Source organism: Athene noctua, chromosome 18 (genome assembly GCF_965140245.1).
Source record: "Athene noctua chromosome 18, bAthNoc1.hap1.1, whole genome shotgun sequence".
Taxonomy (NCBI): domain Eukaryota; kingdom Metazoa; phylum Chordata; class Aves; order Strigiformes; family Strigidae; genus Athene; species Athene noctua.
The window spans coordinates 12025975-12052490 of NC_134054.1; the positions used below are offsets into that span (position 1 = coordinate 12025975).

Here is a 26516-nt window from a genome sequence, read left to right on the forward strand (position 1 = left end):
TTAACAATCCAATCCATCTTTATTTTGGTAGTATGTTCTACTGGAAAAGGAAAAAAAACCAACTCGACTTTACAAATACAGCAAAGTCATAAAAGACAGACAGGTGTATAAAATAAACGGCAAATGATTCAAAGTGCCTGATGGCAGCATCAGGAGAAGCGTTTACAAACGTGCCACCTTCAGACCCAATACCTTCTGTTTCTGCTGCCAGAGTACTGGATGTCGGCTACACAACAGACTTCACTCACTACACATATTTTTTTTAAATAAGGGCTTTTCTTGATAATGTAAACAAAACCAGACACATTAAATTCCTCCATAGAAAAATACAGCCTTATAATAACACCACAAAGTAAACGCATCTTCCAAGTTTTGGATATACTAGCTAAACACTTCTCACAACCACCCTGCAAGGTAACCAAAACCATTACACCCGGGAACGGTGGCACAAACTGAATGGATTTGCCCCCAAGTCCCACAATCAGCCCGAATCCAGCTGCTTCATCTCTCTTTTCCCTCCTAGAGCACAAACCGGGTGTGTGTATTGTATGGCTGGGATTTGGCATGTCACTGATAACAGCTGAACAAAAGAGACTTAAAACTGCAGGAATAAAGCTCTCAGTTTCTAGGGGATTCTCTGGTTTCATTTTGCATGTGTTTTTCCCTATTCTGGCAATTACGGACATCGTATGACACTTTGAAAGACTTCTGATACAATACACTATGATTAGTGATGTTCTGGGGGCGCATCTTACGCCACATTGACACACAATGTCACCACACCAAAGCGATCCCACCCAAATGCTCAGTGAACCAGCCAACTTCTTTGTACGTGTAGCTGCATAAATACAGTGCCACCATCAACTGGATTACTCCAGGGTAAACAAGAACGGTCAACAAGAACAGTACCAAACCGAGCAAAACTAATAAAAGTTTTCACACGATCCATTTGAAATGTTAGAAAACATGAAATTATTTGAAATAGGGTGATGCCATCCGGACAGTACAGAACTATTTTATAGGCTATTGACTCTAAGTAAGAATAAAATTAAAAGAAGACATCACGGTCACAACTGTACCTTCATCAGTTCAGGTGAAAAGAGTGTGCAGTATGTTGCTGGGCATACATGCAGATGACACTCAGCTGAAACACCATTTACAAAGAGAGACGGATGTAAGAAATGCGGGATTTGGAGAAGACGCACTTAACTTGTACACACACACATGGAAAAGTATCATGAGACAAATTTCTGGGTCCCACCTTTGCTCCAAATAAAGGAAAATGTTCAGATACTGGCCAGCAATAGGGATGCAGCTGGGAGCAAGGGGTTGGGGGTTCCCAGGGGCTAAATAAAAGGCTGCATAAACAAAAGAGCTGAATTTGGATCATTTTTGTTTTCTTACAGAGAAGCTTCAGCCCTGGAAAGACTGCTACTGGGGCTGCAGTTTAGAGGCTGGTGCTTTAATCCCATTCTTGACCTCTGTTTTGTTTCCAGCACAGGAGATCAGGGCATAGGCAAGTACCACGGCTCAGGGCTCATCAAAACGGGCAGATGCACCCTGGGGAAGCAACGGCACATTCAGGTGTTTCTGCAGTTCTTGGGCTCAAATTTTATCTACAAAATCTCTACGTTTGTATGCAATCTACAGGTACAAAAGAGGAAGCAAAAGAGTTCATATCTCCTCGTAGTACAGTAAGAAAGTAACAAAAACAGATTTTAGCTCAACGTGATGTGCTAAACCATTATCAGACATATTACAGCCATTATTGCCTGATAATCACAAACAGTTGGGACACACAACTACACCTTAACCATTTTTTTTCTTTTCAGTTTTTTTCAAGAAAAACAAAGGTCTTTTCTAACTTTAATGTGAAGATACATAATCGATATGACTTATGAAGCCAATGTCTCAATATAAATGCATCTCTATATTTGCTCATTGCAAAACACAATGAACTGTTAGCAATCTTTAATTTCACCTTATAAAACTAAAAAAAAAGTGACAATAGCTTTGTGTAGAAAACACAAAAAAATATTTTCAACATACATCTGTCAATACCTTAGGATAAAGGATCAGATATTCTGCTTTTCTTACCGTTTCTATGCAAACAAAAGGCACCATTCCTACTGATGAGGTTGTAAATCTGGATCTTTTTCTTTTGGGTTTAACAGAAGGTGAATGAAAAATTGCCAGGCCAGGACAAAGCAAACATTCCTGTGCTGAGCACACTACTGCATTACTGCTATCACAGCAAAGATGGATTAGGAAATACTATTGTGTGTAGTTATGAATTCACTGACAAGAAAAATGAAAACATCTAGAAAGGACTGTCTCTAAAAGCAGCTGGCAGGATAGATGTTGTTACACCCAACAAAAGAATCAGACTGTTTTTAATGAAGACAAGAAATACTCACATCTCTGCAAACCCCGTAACTGCAGTTAATGTCTTTGTACTTTTACCAAGCAAAGCACCCACTTGTGCACACCCCCTCTGACCCTACAGTGCATGCATTACAAACACCAATGCCACCCCGGACAGCACATCTGCCCCCTCACAGTAGAAAGGAATAAAAGTGTCGACGAGCGCTGTGTGATATCTGTGAGTGAACGTTTTCACAGGGGCTGGACACCAAGCTAAGCTCGTAGTGGAATTCAGGACCCTCTCTGCAGCGAGTACGGTTCCTCTGGAGTGGTTTTTCCCCCCTCCTCTAAGCAGGTGCATCTTCTAAGCGTGAGCAGGGTGGGAGCAGCCGGCGGGGCAGTGGGACCTCGCAGGGACACGTCTCTGCAGGGCACCTGGTCAGGCTGCAACGCCCAGGGGAGGGCGCGGGGCACGGCAAAGCCCTGAGAACCCACCAGTGGCTCCCGCGGGGTGGTGATGTTCCAGTGGCCACTGGTTTTGCTCAGGCGCCCAGTTTGCAGAGTAAGAACATCCCAAGCTCAGGCAGGCGGTCCCGATGCTGGCGAGGCACCGCCGAGGGAGGAGGGCAGGCAGGGGTTCCTGCACAAACCACCAACACCAGGAGACAACCGGCTGTCGCGGTGGCGTCTTCTCGCTCAACGCAAACTGGGAAACAGCGAGGGGAGAAGGGATTTCAGATCAGCCAGAGTGACAGTGGGGACGCTCACCGCCCTCGCGGCGTTATTTCCTAAGGCCAGGATGGTGGAACCCGCTCAGTGCTTCCAAACAGGGTTTTCCTTGTCCGTCCCAGCTCTGACATTTTTCACGCACCCGCCCCAACATGGGCGCAGAGGATCATCGTCGGCACAAACCAGGAGCTGCTGAGCAGATGTGGACTGTGAAGGAGCTCAGAAGACAACTCGGTCTTCCTGCGTCCTCTCCCACCACAGCGTGCTGTTCAGGGTGCCGAAGCTGCTGTCGTCCTCCTCCTGCTCTTTAGCAAGCTCCACAAAAACCTGGGACAGACGGAAAGGATGTGAATGTGCCATGCTCCTCCTAGGAACTTTTTTTGGTCAAAAATAGAATTAATGCTAAAAAATCTCATGAGTATTGAATGTATTGCTTCATCTCCGAGTAGGAAGCTTTTGGTATTTGGGGTTTTTTTCTCCTTGTTCCTACCCTCCCACCTCATTTCTTCAAAAGCACCATGAAAAGGAAGTTGAACCAAATACACACTCTAGGACATTTATTGTCAGCAATAACTAATCCAGAATAAGCAATAATAAGCCTCAGCTTTACCTTCCTTTCAGAAATGAACAGCAATGCCTGTCTTCTGAATAAATCAGAGCAGCATTTCCACTAACACCACAAATTTATCTTAGTCCCATCACTGCAGTTGGCATCTTAAAGAAGAAAATGGGAATAAAGAGGAGCAGGGGATCTGGCAGCCCCGTCACTTTGAAAAAGGGAATCCCAGTTCCCCAAAAACGCCCAAACAGGCACCAGCAGCCCCTCCATCCACTGCGACCTGCCCAGGCTGGACACCCGGCTCCTGCACGGCAGGGGCAAAGTGAATCCACCCCGGATTCCTGCAAAAACCCCATCAAAAAACTCGCAACACCTTCGCCTGCCAGGGTTTACTTTCACGAAATATAATTTGCTTCAACGTACCTGTTCCAGCGTTGCCTGAGAAAAGCTGTACTCCTCGATGTTGAAGGCGTGTTTTACTGTTAAAAGAATTAATGAGTGTATTGAGGAGCACTTCACTGTCTCACACAACTGGATTTAAAGCATTTTAAGCTGGTACAAGCGCTTACTCTTCGTTTTGTAAGAAACAGAGTTGGGGACACCAGTTAAAATAAATTAAAATTTGGGAGAGAAATGCGAAAACTGGCAAATGTGTCAGTTATGAAAGACAAAATAGTTTCTGTATGTGATGAGTGGCAAGGGCTTAATTACCTTCTTCCAGCTTGGAAAAAGAATGTGAAAGGGACTGTACATCTTCTTTAGGAATTTTATATGCCAAAATAGAAGCAAAACTGGAACAAAGAAACAAAGCAAATTTAGCTTCAGGTAAAATTACTCAAACCAGAAATATTAATATCCAAGTACATGGATTTAAACTCATTTTCTGAAGGTTACTGCAGGCATTTTGACTCGTCATCATCATACAGACCACAGGAATGATGCAGCTGCAGACCAGCTGGTTTATAACCCATCTCAGAGATCCAGGTCCAGGTGCATCAGCTGAGATCCCCCTGAGACCACTCCATAATTTATAAGCTCTTCAGCTAAGATGCGACCATTTATATTCTGCCTATAAACTCATGAAAGAGAAATCACTGCCCAGAACTTCCAAAGTTAAGAGGTTTTGCCTTGCAAGTGAACTCAAGACAGAGGTCGCAGGATCTCTTGGGACTTTGCATCATGCAGGGGCACCCACACCCCAGACTCAGAACAGGGAGCTGCTCTACCCCACGCATCTGCTTCTGAAAAATGAACTCTCCTCCCAAACTCCCACATTTGAGGAATCAAACGATGCCTGCAGGGCCCTTTTTGGAGCATCTCATCAGCCAGACCCTCGAGTTCATATGGCAGAAACTCAAAGCTGTTGGGGGAAACCCAACCAACTCACCCTCAATATCTCAATAGCAGTTACCTCAAACTTTGAGATACTCTTAGAAAACATTCAAGCATTTCTAGATAAGGACTCGGTGACTCAGATTTTACCCGCTTCCCAGAGGCCCTGACCGCGGAGGAAGCCGTCAGGCAACAGCTATGCAGAAATTGAGTTTTGCTTCCTCCGTGCCGAACATCTGCACGCAGGACACACAGCCACCACCCTGGCAGCTTTTGCTGGCCTGCAAAACCCTTCCTCTTTTTTAATTTTTTTTAAATTTTTTTTTTAAATTTTATTTTTTCATTTAAAAGCTATGTGTAAATATTTCTTGTAAATTTTAGTATCACGGCATTCCTTCCTCGGTGCCAAGAGCTGCTGAGAAATGAGTAATTTGTACTAATATGTACGTTTTCTGCGTATTTGTTAAACTTCACCTTTCCTGACGATTTGCGTTTGGGAAGATGTGCAAAATCTGGCTCTGCAGATACTCAACCTGCTGTACATCTGCTGTTTCTTTTAATTTCATTTCCAGGAAGTATCCTCTGCCAAACTTACTCTTCAGGTGTTGGACAGTACCTATACATCTACCAATTGCAGAGACAAAATAAAGAGTTGTACATGTTACACCACACTCAAAAAGCAGCCTAACTTCTAGCAAACCCTTTTTGCAGTTTAAGTTTAATTTTGCTCCAAGTTTAAGGTGCAAAAAAATTGTCTACATTTTACTTGACAGCTGTCCTATCCTCCCCACTACAACACCTGCCCACAGGGGAGGGTTTTGGTGGTACCTGAGCTGTCCAGACACCAAGATTGCCACACGGTCACAGACAGCATCTGCCTCTTCCATGTAGTGAGTGGTCAGGATAGCTGCTCTCTCCTTATTTTTAAATGCTGCTCGAATTGCCCGCCTACAAAATATAACCAGAAAAATCCCTTGGCACGTAAATCCTGGCTTAGCTGGAAAAGAGGGCCGTGACGGTCAAACACTGACCCTTTATTTTATAGGCCTATACTACTATATGGACCAATATTACTCCCACAGCAACGATTAACACCAGTTTTTTCACAAAGGTGACTTGAACCTCATACTCCTTATGTTATTTTAAATATTTCTTCCAAGCTTTTAACCTCCAAGCTATTCCGGGAGAGGACGTGTACCTGCCACTAAAGTTGGGTTGACTCCCAGTCTATGGCTCTCCCTAGTGTTAACAGGGATAATACATAAAATCAGACAAATTCCCAAAAAGAAACAAGCCTGTGACCAGCGTGGCCCTGGTGGCACTCACCACATGTGCTGCTTGGCTTTTGGATCCATCCCGGTTGATGGTTCATCCAACAACGTGACCCGCGGGTTGCCCAGCATACTCAGGGCAAAGCAGAGCTGGGAGGAAGGCAGAGAGGAAGGGTAAGGACACAACGGCTGCTGGAGACACCCAACAGCTCGAGAAGCTCCCCCGTACCTTGCGTTTCAGCCCGACACCCAGCTTCTTCGTGGTCTTCTGCAGGTGGTCTTTTAAATCCAGGGCACTCGCGATGCTGGGGAAGGGGGAGAACTGCATGTGAAAAGCTGAGAGGGTGATGGTTTGGCTTCCCTCTCATCACACATGTATACGCAAAGCGTCTCATTTGAAGAACTCAGTTACAAATACTTGTATATATTTGTAGAGAAGTACAAAAAAAGCGAAGTAATAAGCAGAATCAGAGCTGGGTGCTTCCATACTAAAACACCTGCCCTGTGTCCCAGAGAAGACCGCGGTGACAACCCAGAAAGATCCAAGCCCTGGACTCCCCGTCCTTGCAGTCTCTGCAAAGGTCATTGTTAACACTTTGTAACTTAAAAAAAACAACAAAACAAACCAACCAAAAAACAGCTGAACTTTGTGTGGCTGAATCTGTATCTCCTAACCTACAAATTCACACTTGCTGAATTTGCTGGAAGGATCCAATCAAACTTAAATGAAAAAAAAAGATTACATTAGGAAAAGTGAAAAAAAAAAAAACCAAACCAAGAAGAAAAATATAGCTAAACCTGAAGCACTTCTATAATAAACTACTTACCGTTTTATGACTTCCTTAACATCAGACTGACTCATTCCTTTGATAGCACCATAAATTTCAAAGTGCTCCTGCAAGGTAATATCTGGCCAGAGTGGATTCGTTTGAGGACAGTACCCCACAAATTTCACTGAGTCATCTTCGCTGTTCAGGCCAAAAGAACCATCTCCCATCAGAACCTGCAAGGAAAACGTATAGACCTTACTCAATAATATTGTCATTTCAGAACTCGTTTTTGTAAAATTTTAGCAAAAAACACTTGGGAATGCTTGCAATAATAATAAGAAAATTTAAATATAGATTAATTTTCTATTTAGTTTCTAGCATGTAACATACTTGCCCACTGGTTGGCTCAATCTCTCCAACGAGCATATTAATTAATGTGCTTTTCCCAGCTCCGTTGGGTCCTAACAAACCCAGTATTTCTCCTAAAGAAAGGACGACACAAAATATTACCCAAATGGATTTAAGAGTTGTTTTTTTGTAAACAAGACGGCTCAACAGCAAGTAACTGAACTCCAACCTTTTTTTACACAGAGAGAAACATGTTTTGTTGCCACTTTCTTTATTTTTCTCCCCAGAAGAAATTCCTTTCTTTCATCAAACTCTTTGTGCAAGCTGCTGACCAGGATTGCTGGCATCTAAGCAGAGAAGAGAGAATCAACTGCAGATTCCAGTGGCTCTGGGAAACCTCCAAAAGGGGATTTCAGGTGGTGCCCGTGGGTGCACGGCATTACCTCCTCACTTTTGGGGCCACTCAGTATTTCTTGTACTCGCAGCCTCTCTGCCTTCACGTCTTCATCTTCGTTCTCGTCACGCGAGACATCTGGGAACTTCCAGGTTTTGGCTTTTGTAAAACATTTTCTAAGGGGAAGAAAACAAGATGATGCGTCTGCTCGGCCTTCAGTCGAGATTTGCTCGCTGCTTTGATGCAGAAAGCAATCTGTGTTTGCTGAAGTCAGGAGTGACACGTTTCTGCAGCACATTTGAGAAGCCCCAAAAGAACAGAAAGAGCTGACGACGACTGCAACTGTCCTCTTTACGCCAAGCTCTTTGTTGGGGTATGGCACCTCCAGCCATGCAAGGGGAAAGGAAGTTCCCCTATTTTTATATAGGGGAAGTCCTTACAAAATTCCCAATTTTGCACGGATATAACTTTAAAGGAAGTAAAAAAACCCCTATTTCTGCACTTTAGTGACCGAATTTCAGACACCTAAACATAGAAGAACAAATTCTTTGGACAACTGGGATGCGATATAACCAAAGGCATTTTATTTTGTGCAATATCCCCCACAGCTATACGCTGCATACTCCAGTTTCATCACCAGCATCGCTTTTTACAACGGCTTCTTTGGACTGCTGCTTTTTAAAAAGTCTATTCAACAGAGACACACCTGAAAAACGGATCCTCTCTAACTGTCCTCCCTCCATTTTTCAGCTCAAAGCATCGCAGCAGGAAGAGCCACATGACACACTGCAAATAGGGCTAAAACAGACAAATAAAGTTCTGGTTAGTCAGAGCTCTGCGAGCCCTCCAAGGCTGGTGAGCCTATAGGTGACCCCACCAGTGTGATGAGTGACAAGAAACTCCAGCTCTTCACCACCACAGAAACGCTGATGTTTCTGAGAAGATGAAATATATTATTAGATTCTGCTCAGTGGGTCAACGCTGAGGATGCACAACCAGAGCCTGCTTAGATTTAGTGACAATTATTTGGGGTTTTTGGAGGGAGAAGGGACTATCCCCTGCTCTGGAGTTTTTGCTCCATCAGCATGGGCTCCCATAATCATCAGGATTAATATTGTCACCATCAATACGACTACGGAAGGAGCAGATGTTGAGTTGGTAGGCACAGCAGCTTTTACTGTTTGTTCTGCAACAGGTTGCAAAGCTGCGGGCTCCGGTGATGCTGAGCATTAGATCAAATCTTTATGAATAAAGATGCCTGAACAGAAGGGCCCTCCCAGCAGGAGTGAGCAATTCTCTACAGCAAACATGGCAGATAATCAAATAACCACGCTTACAGCTATAACTGCTACCAGGAGCCGGTCCCACGGGTCGTAGTATCCTCCGTTCTTCCGCTTGCCTTTCCATGAGACCTGGCAGTGCAAAGAAACCACGTTCGAGCAAACATTCACATCCCAGAATATTCTACATCGCACTTTAATCTCAAATCAGTCATTTATGTTGCTCAAGCCCTTTCGGAGCTCTGCAGAGACCCTGCTTGTGCAAATCTGACACCAGTAAACTTCTGAAGTCCCTGGGGCTGCCCCCAGTTTAAAGCCATCAACTCCCAGTTAACCCACCTCCCACCACTGGGTTCACTCAGTCCCCAGGCTGAGAAACGCATGGTTTTCCTCTAAGGTGTTGAATGGAAGACTTGTTTCTTTCCTCATTTTAAAACTGCAGCACTTTGACTTAGAAGAAAAAGGTGACTTTTCACCAGTACTTGCTATTCTTCATGTGTTAAATGTCTACGGGTGACATTACACCACTAGGTAGGTAACTGCTACCCCTTTATCATTAAAGACACCCACCCAATCCCAGCCATCTACAAGTGCTCTGGAGAGCACCTCCTGTATCCCCTCACCTTTATAAAACAAATCAGACAGCCAATAAGAGGATAAATAGGAATGAAGATGGAGAAGACATAATGCAGGATGGTGGTTACCAGGTAATAGTCCAGAAAAAAGGCCACTTCAGTGACAACCGTACAGAGCAAGGCTGTCTGTACAAAAGAAAAGAAAAAAAAAAAAAGTCCATTTTCATTCAGTATAGACTCTCTACGCATAAGTTATCTAATTTGAGGCACATTTTTTAAAGCTTTTATCATTTAGGAAATGGCAGTAATACGAAGACATCGGTAAATGTTTCACATTTCTTGTGCGTTAAGGACACACAGTTAAACACAGTAACTGGGAAGCCTCTTGTGGCTTTGGGGATAACCAATCTGCTTAGCTAACCAAAATCAAGGTAAAGTTACTCACCACTGAAAATATAAATGACCAAAATTCTTTTGTATTCTGGACTTTTCTAAACGTGAAGGAGACCACGTAAGTGAAGAGCACGACTGATGGGACATAACCAATCAGGCAAAAAATCTGCAAAGATAGGAAAGGTTTCCTCAGGAAATGTGAAGCATCCAGGGGTGAAATTTTTGTATAAGTATCAACTAGAATTACTTTAGCGTGCTACATAACTCTGGATTCATCTTTGTCACTTAATTTGATGTATTTTGCCACCTTGGTACATACTGCATATACCATTAAAGACACAAATAAAAGAGTATGTGGATAGGCAGGAACTTCACTCATTGCATTTCTTTTAAACTATTTCTCTTTTTTTTTTTTTTTATAACACAGGCTCTCATAAATGCTGACCTGAAAATTTTGACAAATATTAAGAATTCTACCTTCAGCTTTACAATTTTCATCGAAATTAAAAGAAGAGTAGATGCACTGGTAAGAAAAAAAGCCCCACAGCGCAACGGTCACATCCCAAACCTGATTAACTCAGAGCTTCTGGGAAAGCAACTAGGAAAATCTGATTCTTCTCGATTACAGCCAATATCTCAGGGAAGACTGCTCCGAATATAAAAGACACGAAGACTTGTAGACTCTTCAGTTTAATCACATGCTGCAATTCATGGTGGAGCTGGTCTGTGTTCAAAGTCACTGTAACCTTGTCATTAGCAGCAAGCTGATGCAAATGGAGCAATTATCAATCGGCAGCAAAGAGCACAAAGCAGACTAAGCGAGCAGAGCAAAAAAGAATGGAGTATTTCCTTGGAAGATCCTTGGAAGCTCCGTTTTATTCCAGTTCTAAACGAAACTCCAAAATTTGACTTTTTTTCCCCACGAAGAGCAGGACTATTTTGCCTCCGGTGCAGCCTGATTGGTGTGTCTGCTTCAGCATTTTCCCTTTTTTTAGACATTTTTTTAGACATTTTCCCTGTATATCAGTTGGGAAAAGTCTGCCGAACCACCTAATAAAAATAAACACTTGTGGAAAACAACACAACCGTGCTCTCACATCCCTACCGCACTCACCACAGCAAGGAACTTGCCCACGTAGAAATAAACGCCGTAGTGAAAGGCGAAGAGGCTGCCTATCATCAGGACAAGGATGGAGAAGAACAGCGGGAGGTCAACAACAGCTTGTCCAGTCCAGTAAGCAGAAGGATAAAGCCCCGCAATCTTCAGCTGCGTGTACGCTTTGATCTGCACCAGGAAAAGAAAACACGACGTTCATTAAACGTCAATTAAAATGAACACTGTGTTCATCTGCCTCGGCGCGTGAGCAGGGTCTCGTTTTTCCCCTCGAATACGTTGCTTTTGGACTGGTGTGGCATCAGCGTGCTACCTGCTTATTGCTGATTTGAGCTGCCAAAAAGCATTTCCATAGAAAACAAAATGCCTTTTCCCCAATCTGCTCCACCCCAGGCAGGTTATACTTCTTCAGATTTTCCCCAATCCCAAGATTTTTAAGTTCTTGTGCAGTCTCTGAATCTGGGAGTTTACCTTATGGTTTTCTGCATTGTCCATGGCAAAATAGGGTGGCATTCCTGTAATAATGATTCCCAGCAACACGGCTTCAAAATAGATCTCCAGTCTGAAAATTGTGTCTGGAAGATTCTGAAATATAAATCAGGTTTCTTCAATACCAGAACGTGAGTGACCAAAAAAAACAAAAAAAAAAGCCTTTAGAATTGGAACGTGACTGTAAATGTGAAAACATTTATTCTGTGTATCTCAAGAGGAGTATGGAGAAAAACACTTACGGAAGCTTTTGGAGTATTTATAAGCATGTCTAATAAAATTCCTAGAGCATTAATCTCCCACGGCGGGTCCTCTCCTCTCCCAGAGGCCACCCCAGCTCTGCCCCGAGGCAGCAGAGCCCCCCGCAGCCTCCGAGAAACGCAGGCAACCTGCAACAAACCCTTAACAAATCCCCCCCACCAGGACATCCTCTTTCCAAACCCCCTTTCCTCCACTTCCACAAGCTGCAGAACAAACCCCCGGCATTTCTCAAGTCCTGTTCAGTTCTGCAAAGGTACCACCAAGGCTTTACTCCTCAGGCTTTGACTACCAGAGCCCAATCCTTCCCAGCCCTGGGTGCTGCAGACAGCCCCAAGCAGCTTCTCTCTTTGTTCAGGACGTGGTTTTGCACCCTCCTCTCACCCCGGGGATGCTTTGCCATCCTCCCCGTGTTTAAGGCTGCTGCTCACCTGAACGAAGGGGTTGCTCCAGATTTGGATGCTCTCCGTCACGTTTAAATTGCGCAGGAGCAGATTGCTGACAATATTCATCAAAACTGGCAGGGAATGCACCATGGTACTGTTGAATATGATCGTGAAAACATAGTTCTGGAAAGGAAAGCATGCGCTGGGTTAATTCTTCTGCACGAAGGGTAAAGACCCTGTGAGAGCTCTCCTACGGGCTTAATTAAACCTGAATATTGGGAAAAAAAAAATCTTTGCATAATAGAGTATGCTTTGCAGGGAGCTCTGGGTTGCTCAGGGTGCTTATAGCATATAACCTAATTCAGGAAAATAGTTATGCTCACAGAGAACAAATTATTTGAAATAAATTCCCCCAATTTTTTATGCTACTGTGGTGCTATGACACTTACAGTCTGAAAAACAAAACACATGACTCGCACTCGTATGTTCTTGCTAATGCATTTAAAAACCAGACAGGCAAAAATTTACATTAGCTAAGGGCTGCATCGTCACACTACTATTAACAGTTTGTAATGAATAAAAATGGGAACAAGAGACAGAGCTGGCATACTGCAAAGCAGTTCCTTTGCTGGAGATTAAATACGACCCCAACGCTCAAATCTTTCCGACACTCCTTCAGTGACCATACTGCAATGAATACTTACAACCCAAAAAACTCATTCTTCTTTACACATGAGAGCATCATGGAATTATACCTCTGTCAAATGGTATAATTCAGCCAGCAAAAGGAAAAAAAAAAAAAAAATTCCTATGCCAGGTCTCTTGTGAAGTAAAATATTTCTCTTGGCTTTTTGTATCCTTGTGGGGAAGAAAAGGGGATGGAAGTTTTATCAGCCTACCATTATTATCCCTATGGAAGAACATTCATTTTAATAATACTTCCATTCTGTTAATAGAAGTCTTCTTTCCAGGCCTCTTGTATAAGCAATATTATAAGATATAATTTGATTATATGACTCAATACGACCTTTCAGGCAAGCGTACAACAAACCCAGCCCCTAACCAGCTGCCTACCTGCTCTCTGGGATACAACCAAGCTGGTCAGTCTGTCTTACCTGTCTGGATTCAAGGTCAAACACATTTAAAGCTGCACTGTGAGGTGCAGCTGAGACGTAATCACTGTCATTGAACATCTCCAAGAGTATGTTCATGCTCCCAAGAGAACGGACAATGTCATCGATATCTGATTCTGGTGTAAGACAGAGAAAACCTAATTACTCATCACCAGCTTAGAGTATTTTACACAAAATTACTGATGCTTTTTCTCACTGATACACGTCTATGATGAAATGTCACTGTGAACATGCCCACTAAAGAGAGTCCTCTGCTACTCTGAACATGAATGATTTTATTTTGGCCTCCCATTCAACAGCCTCCCAAGGATTCAAGAAAATTTTCTGGTTATATTCTCCAATTAATTTGTGCAAGTCAAGTGCAGCAGTGAGGAAGCAGAGCTGCCAACGAGCATTACCACGATACCCGAAGTTTCAGTTGAACAGAGAATTAGCTAAGAGAGCAGGAAACCAGCAGCACTTTGATAAGAGTGTCTGGAGAAATGAAGTTGTATTAAGCACAAATTCCCAACAGCTCAAACAGATGCTCGTTTCTATTGCCCAGATGGCTACTATGCACTTTTAAAACATCCTAAATTGAAACAAAAAGGAATTTTTGTAGCAGGATTTTAATGTTGATGTATCTAAAGCTTTCACACGAGTCATCTTTCTGTCTCGAGACCTAGTGAGCACAAGGCTACCGGCCCTGGGAGGAGGAGGAAGGTCTCTGAACCAAACTCTACAGCACAAAGGATAATCACACTCTCTACCAGCTCTGGGTACTTGAAAACTCTCCATTTGGCCTAATTTCAAAGAAAAACCTTGTCCTCAACCGCAGAAGTAGCACACACCATCCCTCCCCACGGCATGAAATGTTACACTAAAGAGAGATGGAGACAGGAGCTACCCCCATGGAGCATCTCTGCCCTCCTACCTGTGGAGTTCTGCAGCAGGAGGCGACTCCTGTACTTGTGGTAGTTCTCTCCAGGCTTCAGCAAGTACAAATCTGGGGAAAGTTTGATAGCAGCTACAGAATTTTTGATGATGTGGTGTATGAAAAACAATAAAATCTGAACTACAAGGAAAATCAGAAAAAGCAACAACCTGAAAGAAATAAGAGGTTTAGTTTTATTAAAATTCAGTAAAAGCCAATCCAGTTTACGTGCATGCTTTAAAACATCTCCCTTGCCCCCCCCCCCCAAAGCATATATTCAACAGTAACAGATCGCTTCATACTTACTATTTTTTAAATGTAACTATGGGGAAAAAAAAAATTTAATCGCATCTTGCCCTTTCTCTGGTGTCACTCAAACAGGTTTTGAGAATTTTGTATACAAATGAGAAAGCCCCAATACTTACATAACTCTCACACATTTATTTTCCCGCTTGAGACTAAGGAAATGAACTTTTGCTATGGTGGAAACCTGCTTCTTCCAGAGGGCTGTATTGCTCATCGCCGACGCCTTCGTCTCGGAGAGCATCAGGAGGCTCTGCTCCATATCGTCGAGGGATTTGGTGTCCATTTCATCCTGCGTTTGCTGGGAATTGAACACGCTATAATCTGAAAAAGAAGACAGCAGAACTCTCCAGATGTGATGCTCTGACAGAGCTATGTGGTTTGAAATGTTGGGGCTGGAGAAAACGGAGTGGCCATCAACTCCCTCCCCCTTGCTATTGCAGAAGTCATCTAAACATTCTTCTCTCAGCCCAGCCTCAACTCAGCCCCAAGGTCAATGACACTGATCTACCCCAGATGATACAAATTTCTGCCACTCGAAAGGTGGAATTCGCCCCAGTTTCATACCATTAGTCTGTGAATGCACCTGTATTGCTCAGTATCAGCACATTCAGCTGTTAAGCTCTGTGACACCAGGAAAAAGCTTTGCGGAGCAGGATAGTTTACTAGTCTGTATCACAAGGAAAGCTCTAAAAGGATTAAGAGAGCTTAAACTCTTCAAAGTTGACATCAAAAGAATTGATTCATTCTGGAGTAATATTAAGCAGCCCAAACTTTTCATTTGAATTGGAAGTTAATTTAAAGGAAGGGAAGAAAGATAAGTTCAGCTATTTCAGCCTTAAGTGCAGACTACTAATATTACTGTTCATGCAGAACGTTGGATATAAATTTTATACTGTGCATTTACAATTTCTTGAAAGTAATCTCCGTTAGGAAAATAAAGAACATTTTATTTTGCTGGCCACAGAAAGCGCAACTGTAAAGCAAAGAAGTTAGATCTAAGTCCACCGGATGAAAAATTAATTACTGCAGGAACAGCCAGTAAAAAGCTTTTTCCCTGAATCCACCCAGAATCACTTCCCACCCAACTCGCTTGCTTTTGCGTGTTTTTCATGTTAAATATTTTAGAAGCCTGGAATGCTGTGAGACTGAATGCACCCCGTGCTGCTGGATGTAGCACTTGGAGAGGATTTCTTTTTATTTTTACCTCCATGGTAAAACTCTTTCTGGCAGTGATATGGCATGGCAATTCTATACTAACTAAGACTAAATGAAATATGAGGGAAAACGGGAAAACAGCCACGGTCCATCCCACCTGCTTGATCAATCTCTGCCTCAACTTCCAGCTTCAGATAGACATCCTCCAGCGTCGTCATGGAAACGCCATAGGTGATAACACCCAAGTGGGAATGAGTGTCGAGGTCAGAAAACAAGCCTACAGACAGAAGTGAGAAGTGTTGGTTGCTCTGAAACAGGATGACGTCGTCTCCCAAGAGATCTTCCAGCCCAGCAGAGGCATCCCCAGAGCTTTCTGCATGGCACTCCAGAGAGCAGGTAATGGGTTAAATAATGGTTGCTTAATTACAAAGACACAGGTCATGGCTTGAGAACCAAGGTTGGGATAAGCTCCTTTTAGCATCAAACCTCAACCTCTGTGGTCAAGTGTAGGAAACGTGGCATGTTTTCCCCAAGCTGTGGTGTTCATGAAGACCACCTGAGCATCCTAAAGCTCCTGGGCTGAGAGCTGCCTCCTGCCTGGCTGCGAAAGCCCCTCTCCTGGGAACATCACACACAGGGACTGCAGGACAGCTCGTCCTACCTAGATCCCAGCCAAGGCACTGAGAGATTTTACAAATAAAACCATTGAGTAACTTTATAAATTTGTGTATATATAAAAATAAATACCCAGATCTGCAAAGCCAGCTTAACTGGGCAGGAGATCCTGGACAGCATGCATAGCGTGAAGACCAAAATGATGTTCAGAGTAAGAGCACTTAGTTGCACCTTGGGATAAAAACCCACTATTAGGCTCTTGTCAGCCCCATGAAATGAAGGACTTGACAAAATGAGGAGCTTCAAAGCCAAGGTCACACTGCAGAGAAATGCAAATGTGTAAAATGGGAAGAGCAGCTGGATACTCCGAAATTTCTTCTTCCCCAGTAGCTGAGGCACACTCCTAACCTCGGCTTCTCCTCAAAATACTTCAGGGGAATTGATTCAATCTCGCATAAAGATGCCTGTTTTTCAAAAGTACACGCAGTGGCTGCTAAAGATAAAGCTAATAAATTATTAACTAGTTAAATGCAATGGGGAAAAAACCCCCCATTTATGAAATATGAGGTGCACATTCACATCAGTATTGATTCTCCCTCAGCTTTCCGCATAGCACAGAGAACACACTGCTTCTTCCATTTTCTCCTGGGAGGTGAACAAGGAGCCCCGTGTAGGATTGTATCAGATAATTGCTGCCATCTAGTGAAATCAACACATTTGTTCCACGCTCCCTCTCACCAGTGAATTTTAAGGCAGTGACACAACCCTCTTGGTGGCTCCCAACAAGGGGGATTGATTTTTCTAGGACTTGGGGCTTTCTGGCTTCCTGCTGGAGGCCAGCCCTGCTCATTAAAACACTCCGCAAGAGTGCTACGATGCTTCTACAGGACAAGGGATTTCTCAGACAAAAGGGTCTCTTCACCCTTCTGCTAAAGGCACCTCCTCAGCAATTGCTGCTGGGTCCCCACATCCCTCATGATCTACCACAGCCCCCTTGGAGGAGGCAGCAAGGTCCCCACTCATCTGAGAAAGACCTCACTGACTGACCACCAGTCAAACAAGAAATACACAAAAACCCCACATAAATGCAGACGTGAGGATTTAAAAAGAATTGCAGGCTACAGCCACGCTTGATGGATTTCTCTTCTACAGCCGTTGAACCCCGCAGCACAACACAACCACCAATACCTGCAAACTTGTCCATGTCCCTGAGGGGCAGCGTGTAGACGAGCTGCTCGTCGTTCTCCTGGATCAGGCTGGCTGCAGGTATGTGCTGTCTTATCAGCGAGGTTGTAGCTTCCGTGTTGCAGTAGGCATCGATGTGCATGCTAAGAAAACAATACGACGAGAAAATTGGGTTTTTAAAGCTTGTTTTTCTCCTTACACCCACATCAGGATGATCAGCCAGCAGAACGCCAAACGTTCAGTATGAAGATGATAAAAGGCTCTTTGGGAGGGGGGTGGGGGTGGTGGAACAGGAGTGCTATCTTATAGATTTTGATAGAAAAAATAAAAAAAAGATAAATGATGTCACATAACAGCACACACACACAAAAATACCTCAAGCGGTAGCCAATTCCCCATTTGCTTTTGAGAAAGAGAGAAGATCCAAGGCATTTTAACATCCCTTGAGAAATCACAGCTTTACGATCTAGAAACAGAAATCAAGAAAGCCCTTTGAATCAGAAAATTGGCAGTTTGCTCCAAAAAACCAACTATTTCAAATAAAGGTGTATTCCATGGTTAGAGAAGCATCACTTTTTGCTCTATAAGGTGGCAATCACTCAGGAACTGGGTACCCCCACGGGGTCATGGTAGGACTCACCGGCGAGGATATCCGCCTCGTCCATGAAGTGGGTACTGAAAACGGTCACACAATTTGCTTTTCTGTTTTTCAGGAGGTTCCAGACGATGTGCCGTGAACACGGATCCATACCCGCCGTCGGCTCGTCCAGCAGTAAAACCTTTGTGCAAAACCAAGAAGCGTTTGCAAAGCCATACCCACCCTGGTATTGACCTCAGGAAACCCTACCTAGGTAACAGATATTGGGCTTTTTCTTTGAAGCCTGCTAATTAGTCCTCTAAAACATACAGGAAACATTCTAGAGTAAGCAAGGCAGCTATCTTCACTATACTTTGAATAAATTAATCTTCTGTGGTGACAAACAGAAAAACCACGTAGTAAGTTAATGCCACTGTCTGTTTTATTCTGTTTCCAACACAATTCTGTTTAGCTATTGATTCACTCCTTCTATCAAGGGTTGGTTAAATATACACGCGTGCCTTTAAAATCCCAGATTTTAAAATCCCTGATTCAAAAATCACATTTTTGAATACAGATCTAAAAGCAGTCCCCATTCTCACAGGCCAGAAATAACAGATCTGTGACACAAAAGAGCTCTCTGGCTCCGTCCCTGCTCTAAGTGTGTGGATGGCTTTGCAAGCAAAGTCTCCAACAGTTTCACTGTTGGGGGATAGATGTTACCTGCCAGAAATGACATAAAACTTGTCACACTATTTATTTCACAAAGATCAAATCCAGAGCTACAGCCATTATCTAAGCCATTAACATTCTCAAGCATAAAGGTTGAGCTATTGAAGTGATTTCAATTGTTTAAACCATAAATGAAGAAGAAAAAGGGCGACAGATGTTCAAAGTAACAATTTCTTCATCTTGAATATTATTATATGCATTAGTCAGTTTTGACAAGAGACATCGAGCCCGAGGATGTTAGTGACACCAAGCTTGGGAACTCCTCCATCCCACTCACCTTTGGGTTCCCGAGAACAGCAACTCCCACCGACAGTCGCCTTTTCTGCCCTCCGCTTAATTTTTTAGCTTGATTGTCTCTGATAGGCTGCATATCCAAATCCAGCAACACCTTCTGCACCTTTAAAACATAAGAAACACATTCACTGTTAACAAAAAACAGCCACAAATTTTTTTTCACCAGATTATTAACGATTAATGACATTAACTGTTCCTAATCCAGTGTATTCTGCACCTGAACCGCACCCCCTGCTAAGGAACCTGCACACCCAGAGCAGGGTCTGAAAATCCAGCAAACCCAAAGAAGTTAAAAGGTGTCGATGCTTGAACACAAATGCTCGGATTTAAAAAAGGTTTCATCAGCATTTTGGTTTACTAGCAAAAATTAACAGTTTATCTTGGTAAAAATATCTGTCTGTAGCTCTTTTTCTATTGTACGGCAAAGGAATATCTCCCTGCAAGCTTGCCTTAAGGAAATATCTGTGCAATGTACGGGTATTTTACCCTCCAGGTTAAAAATGAACATACAAGACAGTATCTGTGCCCAGCTGACTTACCTCTTGTATCAAATCGTTCTGAGGGATTCCCTTAATCGCAGCAAATATGGAGAGATTCTCCTCCACCGTTAATATATCAAAGTGTATGTCGGACTGAGGGCACACGCCCGTTATCTGTCGCACTTCAAGCATTTCATCGATTTCGGAGACTTTGTGCCCATAGACGGAGACAAACCCTAAAAAAAGAAGCCAGGAGCAACCAATTAGTCAGTTAGGAGGTTTTTTACAGCCAGGGAGCAGGTTAACATGGACACATGCTCATAGGCTGGAGCCATGGGCTGAGCCCAACTGGCGGAGTTTCACTGAGGGCAAATGCCAGGGGCTGCCCTTGGGCCACAACAACCCCCAGCAGGGCTGACGGCCTGGGGAGGAGTGGCTGGAGAGCTGCCGGTCAGAGAGGGGCTGGGGGGTGAGGATGAGCCAGAGTGTGCCCAGGGGGCCCAGAAGGCCAGTGGCATCCTGGCTTGTGTCAGCCATAGCGTGGCCAGCAGGGACAGGGAAGGGATCTGAGCCCTGGGCTCAGCACTGGGGAGGCCGCCCCTCGGGGAGGGGGTTCAGTTTTGGGCCCCTCACCCCAAAAAGGCCATTGAATGACTCGAGCGTGGCCAGAGAAGGGCAACGGAGCTGGGGCAGGGTCTGGAGCACAGGTCTGCTGGGGAGCGGCTGGGGGAACTGGGGGGGTTCAGTCTGGAGAAGAGGAGGCTGAGGGGAGACCTCCTGGCCCTCTGCAACTCCCTGCCAGGAGGGGGCAGAGAGGGGGGATGAGTCTCTGGAGCCAAGGCCCCAGCGCCAGGCCCCGAGGGAATGGCCTCAAGCTGCCCAGGGCAGGGTCAGGCTGGCTCTGAGGAAGGATTTCTGTGCAGAAGGGGCTGTTGGGCGTTGGAATGGGCTGCCCAGGGCAGGGGGGAGTCCCCGGGGTCCCTGGAGGGGCTGAAGAGTCGGGTCGATTTAGCGCTTAAGGATATGATGTAGTTGGGAACTGTCCATGCTAGGTGAACGGTTGGACTGGATGATCTTCAAGGTCCTTTCCAACCTAGATGATTCTGTGATTCTGTGAATCTGAAGTGGACTTGTTCAGACATTATCCAGAGAAAAAAAAAATCTGATTTCTCACCATCCGTCGGTGGACACAGCCCACAAAGGATGTTCATCAGCGTCGTCTTCCCCGTCCCACTGTGCCCAAGCAGAGCCGTGATCTGACCTTCATAGATGTCAAAGGATAAATCTGGTCCCCGAAGGAGAAAGAGGAGAGGTTAGTGATGTGCTTGTGGCACATGGAGCCAGCTCCTACCGCAGAGGTAAATTCAAATACTGACATATGGGGTATGCATTTAACTCTCTGCTCAGAGGGACGCCTTACCTCCACACCCCAGCACACCCCGGCACGGGATGGTCCCTGCTCTGGCTGTGGGGTGCGCACGTTTAAAAGCCACAGAGATGAAAAGATCAGGGAGATGGGGCAGGGAGGATCGTATCACTAATGGCAAGGGCAGAGGAGTAGTAACAGGGATGATGTCAGCGGGATTGCTTTAGTGATGGAAGGGCTCCTCTTTTTGGGATACCATTCTAAACAAGATTGCTGCCAAAGCGGTGAGAGAAGACACACAATCACAGCTGGCATTCATGCTCCAAGGTCCCACCCCACTAAAAGAATCCAAAAAGCCCAAACAATCACAAAAGACCACTCAACAATTCAGCTATTGCTCCTCTGTATCCGATAAGCAGCTAAAAATGTTCTTACTTCTGAGAGCCTCCACAGTTTCCCCCTTTTTCCTGAATGTTTTCTGAACACAGCTGATTCTGAAAGAAGACATGTCATTTTATAAGCTGTTTTAGGATCTTTATATTTCATTTTGAATGATCAACAGTCAGCAACACTCACAACAAGATGACCACACTAAAGTGGCACTAGACATGTTCAAAACGCATAGAGGCAAGTCAAGAGTCAGGGCACTGTTACAGAACTTAGTCCATCTCCTCCACTCTGGTATCAGAAAGCTTTTTCTGGTCACCTTCTAAGGTATTTCCTATGATGACAAACTGAATTATTCCAAATCTTTCACATAGTAGAACAATGCACTAGAGGTTTCCCAAGCTAGAAGAGGGAATGGCTACCCCCCAGGAATTTCACAATACAACAGAAGACTCAACAGATGCGATATGGAAAAGAGGTGTTAGTAGAACAGACTCCAAAGATGTGATTACTGGCAGCTCTTCATCAAAATTAGGCAAAAGAAAGCAGGTACTTTTCTCTTCAGGAAAGGTAAAAACCTTCCCTTCCAGACCCACTGTTTTGCAAAATGAAAAAGAAAATGAACAAGATTATCTGAAGGCACGATGTGAAGGATGGGTTTGGAAGCCTGGTCACCCTGAAAATGAGGAGGGGGAGTGGGTTACAGGTGTGAATAGCAGGGAGGAGAACTGGGTACGAAAGGAAACAAAACCTGTACACGTAAAGATGACAAGACAGTGCGAAAACGATGGAGAGCCAGTGGAGGGATGCTATGGAAAGAGTCCAGCGTGGATGAGTAATACAAAAATAGCCACGATGTTCTCACGTGAACATCAGGATTAAAACTGGACCCTTCAACCTATGGCAGATGCCCAGAGACATGGATAGCAGGGACAACACAAGACTCATTCCAGTCGCTAAGCTCAAATATTTATCTGAGACTAGTGGAGTCAACCAGGAGGAGGGAAGACTCAAGAGTTCCCCAACTCACGTCAGGCTATGTCACTGGAAAATGGTGGTAACAAGGGCTAAAAGGAAGATAAGGAAAATAATATGAGACAAACTAAATATAAGTGACAGTCCAGACACCAAACAACAGGTGACACAAAATGCAATGAGAAAGATGAGAGCGTGGACATCTATTTTTCAGTTTTCTTTTACCATCTTAGATATGGCAGCTGGGTAAAACCACCACCAAAGTTCTCCTCAGGTCTACGAAGAACACAACAGCCTTCACACAAACCTAGAATTCAGCTTTTTCTCCTCAAATGCGTGTTACCAGAAACTAGACCCTCCCAGAAGAGTGGGCGTTTCAACATCTGCAACCGCTTACGCCTCTCGTGGCCTCAGTGAAACTGAGGGAATGGAAAACTGGCCGGTTTTGAGAGGACTCCAACTGAAGGAATACAATCCACAAACAAACCCTTTCTTTAAGCCCAGTGATTTATCCTTGGAGAGCATCCACGTCGTTGATGATGGGGCTTCATTGAAAATGGAAACTAGCCGTGCTGCGTGTGTGTGGAGGACTCTGCAATGCATACCATATGCTATTTGAATCCAAGGACTGGAGAGACGAGGGATTTTTCAAATGACACCCTAAAAATGTCAGGGACCCAGGTTATCTGCTGATCTGTACGTGGGGCAGGGCAGGAATCGTACCTGATGGCTTCTTTCCCCTGAAATTCAGAAGGCACAGGCTCGACTATCTCACTGAAACTTAAACTGCCATTGATGCTGCTCTCGTACAACTCCTTATAATTTTTTCTGCGCTTTGACCAAAACGAGGGCTTCATAAAGAAAAATGGCGTGCGGCGTAGTCCAAACTCCCCTGGACAGTAAAGGGAAAAAAAAAAGACAACTTCATAACAGTAACTGCAGATATTCCTCAGCTTTTGGGTTTTAGATGTAAAAGCCACGAGCTCTCCTGCTAAAGGTTTAGGAGCCAGCCTGCACTCCCATTCTGGAGGGATTTCATCAGCCAAGTTTACGTTATCTGCATTTAAGCCACAGTTCCCATCAACACTGCTAGCAAGCTCCAGTTTTGCTAAGTATTTAAATGTATGTGCAAATCTCTTTCTATGCAAGAGAAATCCCCAGTGCTGAAAGAACGGTGACTTAAACTCAGGCAAAATAAAGCCAAGAGAGATCAGAGGCAAGGGGAGCTGGAGGGCTTAACCAGGCATTAGTCGCAAGATTAACAACTTGACTCTGTGTTTCGTGTTAACCTACAGCCGTCAAAGGGAAAGGTCTGGAACAGGGAGAGTAGTTTCTAATTTTCAACCCTGTAAGAGCAAACTGCAAAGGCTGAGGCATGACTTGACCCAGTAAGAAAGCTTTTCCTTTAGAAAGAGGGCAAAGTTTAGCTGGCATACCTAAGGGCCATCAATTCTAAACGTGCTATCGTAAATATCCCTCCTCACATCACAGTTTTAACAGAATATAAATTATTTCATAAAATATATTTGTAAAAAGCACCATCTCCTTTCTCCACAGTCCAAATTAAGTCAGAAATGCCACCCAGCTCCACCAGCCGTGTCAACCCGGGGGCCTCAGGACTTCAGGAACTGGTGATGTTAGCACAGTTCAATTTTTCTCATGAACATACCTGGGATAACCTGATCAAGGTAGACAGCTACAAGCAGATAAAATATACTATCCAGCACCAATAAAATAAGAGAGATAAAGAGTGGATAAGGACCATTGTTTAGATTTGAAAATGTCGCACCATCTTCATAATCTTCTAGATGCATGACCTGCCAACAAACACAGACAGAGGGAGATGTTACACACCCGCATTGTACCAGCCTGAAAAACACGACAGCACGGTGCAAATCTTAGCAACAGAAAAAAAGAAAAATAATGAAAAGTGAGATCAGAGCAACAAACACAAAGAGTAAGAGCTGCCTGATGGTGCACTGTATTTTACTCGATATTAAGTTGCCATGGGAAGGTATTAAAATAGGCATTTTTCCCCACCATCACCAGTTTATTGAAAAAAAGAAAATATTTAGTATCTGCACCAAGACCTACTTGAAGATGGTGCGTGATAAATAAGTGTGATCCGAGGAGCAGAAGGTTATTTACCTGCGCGACACCAATCAAGAAGCTGCACTGACACAAGGGGCTGAGGATCCACACGAAAGACTTGGGGAAATCTTCCAACAGGACAATATTAAGGCCCACAAACCCAAATGCCAGCGTGGCCAAGAACTCCACTATTCCCACGTGCTTTGACTTTTTAAATAGAGGGGTCAGCATAAGTGCAAAGAAAACCTAAGGACAGATAACAAAAAGATAAGGTACTATATTTAAAAAAATCGATCATACAGGGTATAGAAAACCTAAAATAAAAAGGCCACAGCCTCACTTTTGCCTCTGATAATCCTATAATTTTCCTGGTGTAACCACCACAGCATTCACCCACATCCCACATTTCCCTTACAAACAGATCACTGGGAGGGACAGATTTCCCAAAGATGCCAAGTGACAGAGCACAGAAAAAAAAATTACAGAATAAAAATAAGGAGTCATATGGCTGAGCGTGCACATTCACCCTGGTTAGTACACCTTCTGTAAATGACAGACAGTGAACAAATAACGATTTCTGCACTGGTCGCTTATAAACTCAAACAAGCAATTTGCTGTATAAATTAATTTTCTGACCTTTAATCAGGGTTTTAACATCATGCTATATAGAAACAGCAAATGTTTAGAAGAGGGCATGGTTTTGGGTTCAAAACGGCGCTGTGCAGTGTTTTCAGCTCAAAGACAGGCGGTTAGAAACTCAGATATTTCAGTCAGGAAATATTTTCTCATAGTGACGGTCAAGATCAAGTACAACACCCCAAACTAGAGCGGACCCAGGGCAGGGATGGGGACAGGTAAGATCCCCTCCACCATTTGGTCCTACAGAAGCTGCATTTGTCCCACGTGCTTTAGTAGCGAGAACAAGATCAGATGGGAAGGGGGGGAAAGGGGAAAAGGGGAAAAAGGGAAAAGGGAAAAAAGGGAAAAAAGGGAAAAAAGGGAAAAAGGAAAAAAGGAAAAAGGAAAAAGGAAAAAGGAAAAAAGGAAAAAGGAAAAAAGGAAAAAGGAAAAATTAAAAAGGAAAAAGGAAAAAGGAAAAAGGAAAAGGGGAAAAGGAAAAGGGGAAAAGGAAAAGGGGAAAAGGAAAAGGAAAAGGAAAAGGAAAAGGAAAAGGAAAAGGAAAAGGAAAAGGAAAAGGAAAAGGAAAAGGAAAAGGAAAAGGAAAAGGAAAAGGAAAAGGAAAAGGAAAAGGAAAAGGAAAAGGAGGGGTGGGATGGCCAAATTCAATGAGACCAGGAATACTTACTGAAGAGATTCCATACAGGAAAAAAAGGAGAAATATCACAAAGGCGCTGCTCTGGGGAAAGAGGGAAGAGGCTGTCGCAATCACTGCCATAAGAATGGACATGACAAAAATCAGGCTCATGTAGAGCAGCACCCAGGAAAGCCTAGGAGCAAGAGAGGGGAAAAAAAAAAAAAAAAAAAAAGAGCACAGAAACCAGTCAATGATTTCCCAGCCTGAATTATTCACACACAAAAAGAGCTAAAACTACCATTCTTTAATATTCCAGACAGCTGCACCAAAGGACAAGCCTGCAACAAAACAAGAGCCCCCAAATAAAAAGAGCTCTTGTAAACATCCTGTAAGTGTTCTAGGCATTAGAGCACACACATCAATACCCACAGCATCAAAAAGATACACAATTAGATGATTCATGATTTTTTTTTTTTTTTAAACTTGCATAATTAATCCCCTTGTATAACCAAAAGAGGGTAACTGAGTAGTAGGCTTCAATAATTAAAGAAATTCTATTTAAAATTTAATACACTAGTCATTCCAGTAGCTGGGCATGGTAATAAAATCCATTTAAAAAAAAAAAAACAAAACAGAGCTGCAAGTCTGTGAGCAATTCTGACTTTAGGAAACAAGAGCGGTTTGTGTACAGATAGGAAAAAACCGACACATCTCCCTCAAAAGCAAGTTTCTGAGTTATATTCAGTGGCCAATCAAAGCTGCCTTGGCTAATAGAATTATTTTCTCCAGAC

At 43.7% G+C, this 26516-nt stretch overlaps 1 protein-coding gene across 9 annotated transcripts in view; it reads right to left on the minus strand.

Moving 5' to 3' along the window:
- The window catches only part of ABCA5 (ATP binding cassette subfamily A member 5), a 34614-nt gene continuing 8098 nt past the window's right edge, over positions 1-26516 (minus strand). For all 9 annotated transcript variants that reach the window (XM_074922473.1, XM_074922472.1, XM_074922477.1 and 6 more), the window contains 33 exons: positions 25777-25918; positions 24528-24716; positions 24049-24196; positions 23103-23271; positions 21453-21511; positions 20826-20936; positions 19712-19887; positions 19156-19275; positions 18210-18348; positions 17945-18035; positions 17573-17712; positions 15927-16046; positions 14734-14935; positions 14309-14478; positions 13378-13511; positions 12308-12445; positions 11601-11714; positions 11130-11300; positions 10068-10181; positions 9671-9808; positions 9105-9179; positions 8474-8565; positions 7817-7943; positions 7603-7720; positions 7416-7507; positions 7083-7258; positions 6485-6560; positions 6311-6405; positions 5813-5932; positions 5459-5608; positions 4364-4443; positions 4076-4131; positions 1-3420 (listed from right to left, as the gene is read on the minus strand). In XM_074922473.1, the coding sequence (XP_074778574.1) occupies positions 3313-3420; positions 4076-4131; positions 4364-4443; positions 5459-5608; positions 5813-5932; positions 6311-6405; positions 6485-6560; positions 7083-7258; positions 7416-7507; positions 7603-7720; positions 7817-7943; positions 8474-8565; positions 9105-9179; positions 9671-9808; positions 10068-10181; positions 11130-11300; positions 11601-11714; positions 12308-12445; positions 13378-13511; positions 14309-14478; positions 14734-14935; positions 15927-16046; positions 17573-17712; positions 17945-18035; positions 18210-18348; positions 19156-19275; positions 19712-19887; positions 20826-20936; positions 21453-21511; positions 23103-23271; positions 24049-24196; positions 24528-24716; positions 25777-25918 (4150 nt within the window). In that variant the 3' untranslated portion in view covers positions 1-3312. The remainder of the gene's footprint in view (positions 3421-4075; positions 4132-4363; positions 4444-5458; positions 5609-5812; positions 5933-6310; positions 6406-6484; positions 6561-7082; positions 7259-7415; positions 7508-7602; positions 7721-7816; positions 7944-8473; positions 8566-9104; positions 9180-9670; positions 9809-10067; positions 10182-11129; positions 11301-11600; positions 11715-12307; positions 12446-13377; positions 13512-14308; positions 14479-14733; positions 14936-15926; positions 16047-17572; positions 17713-17944; positions 18036-18209; positions 18349-19155; positions 19276-19711; positions 19888-20825; positions 20937-21452; positions 21512-23102; positions 23272-24048; positions 24197-24527; positions 24717-25776; positions 25919-26516) is intronic.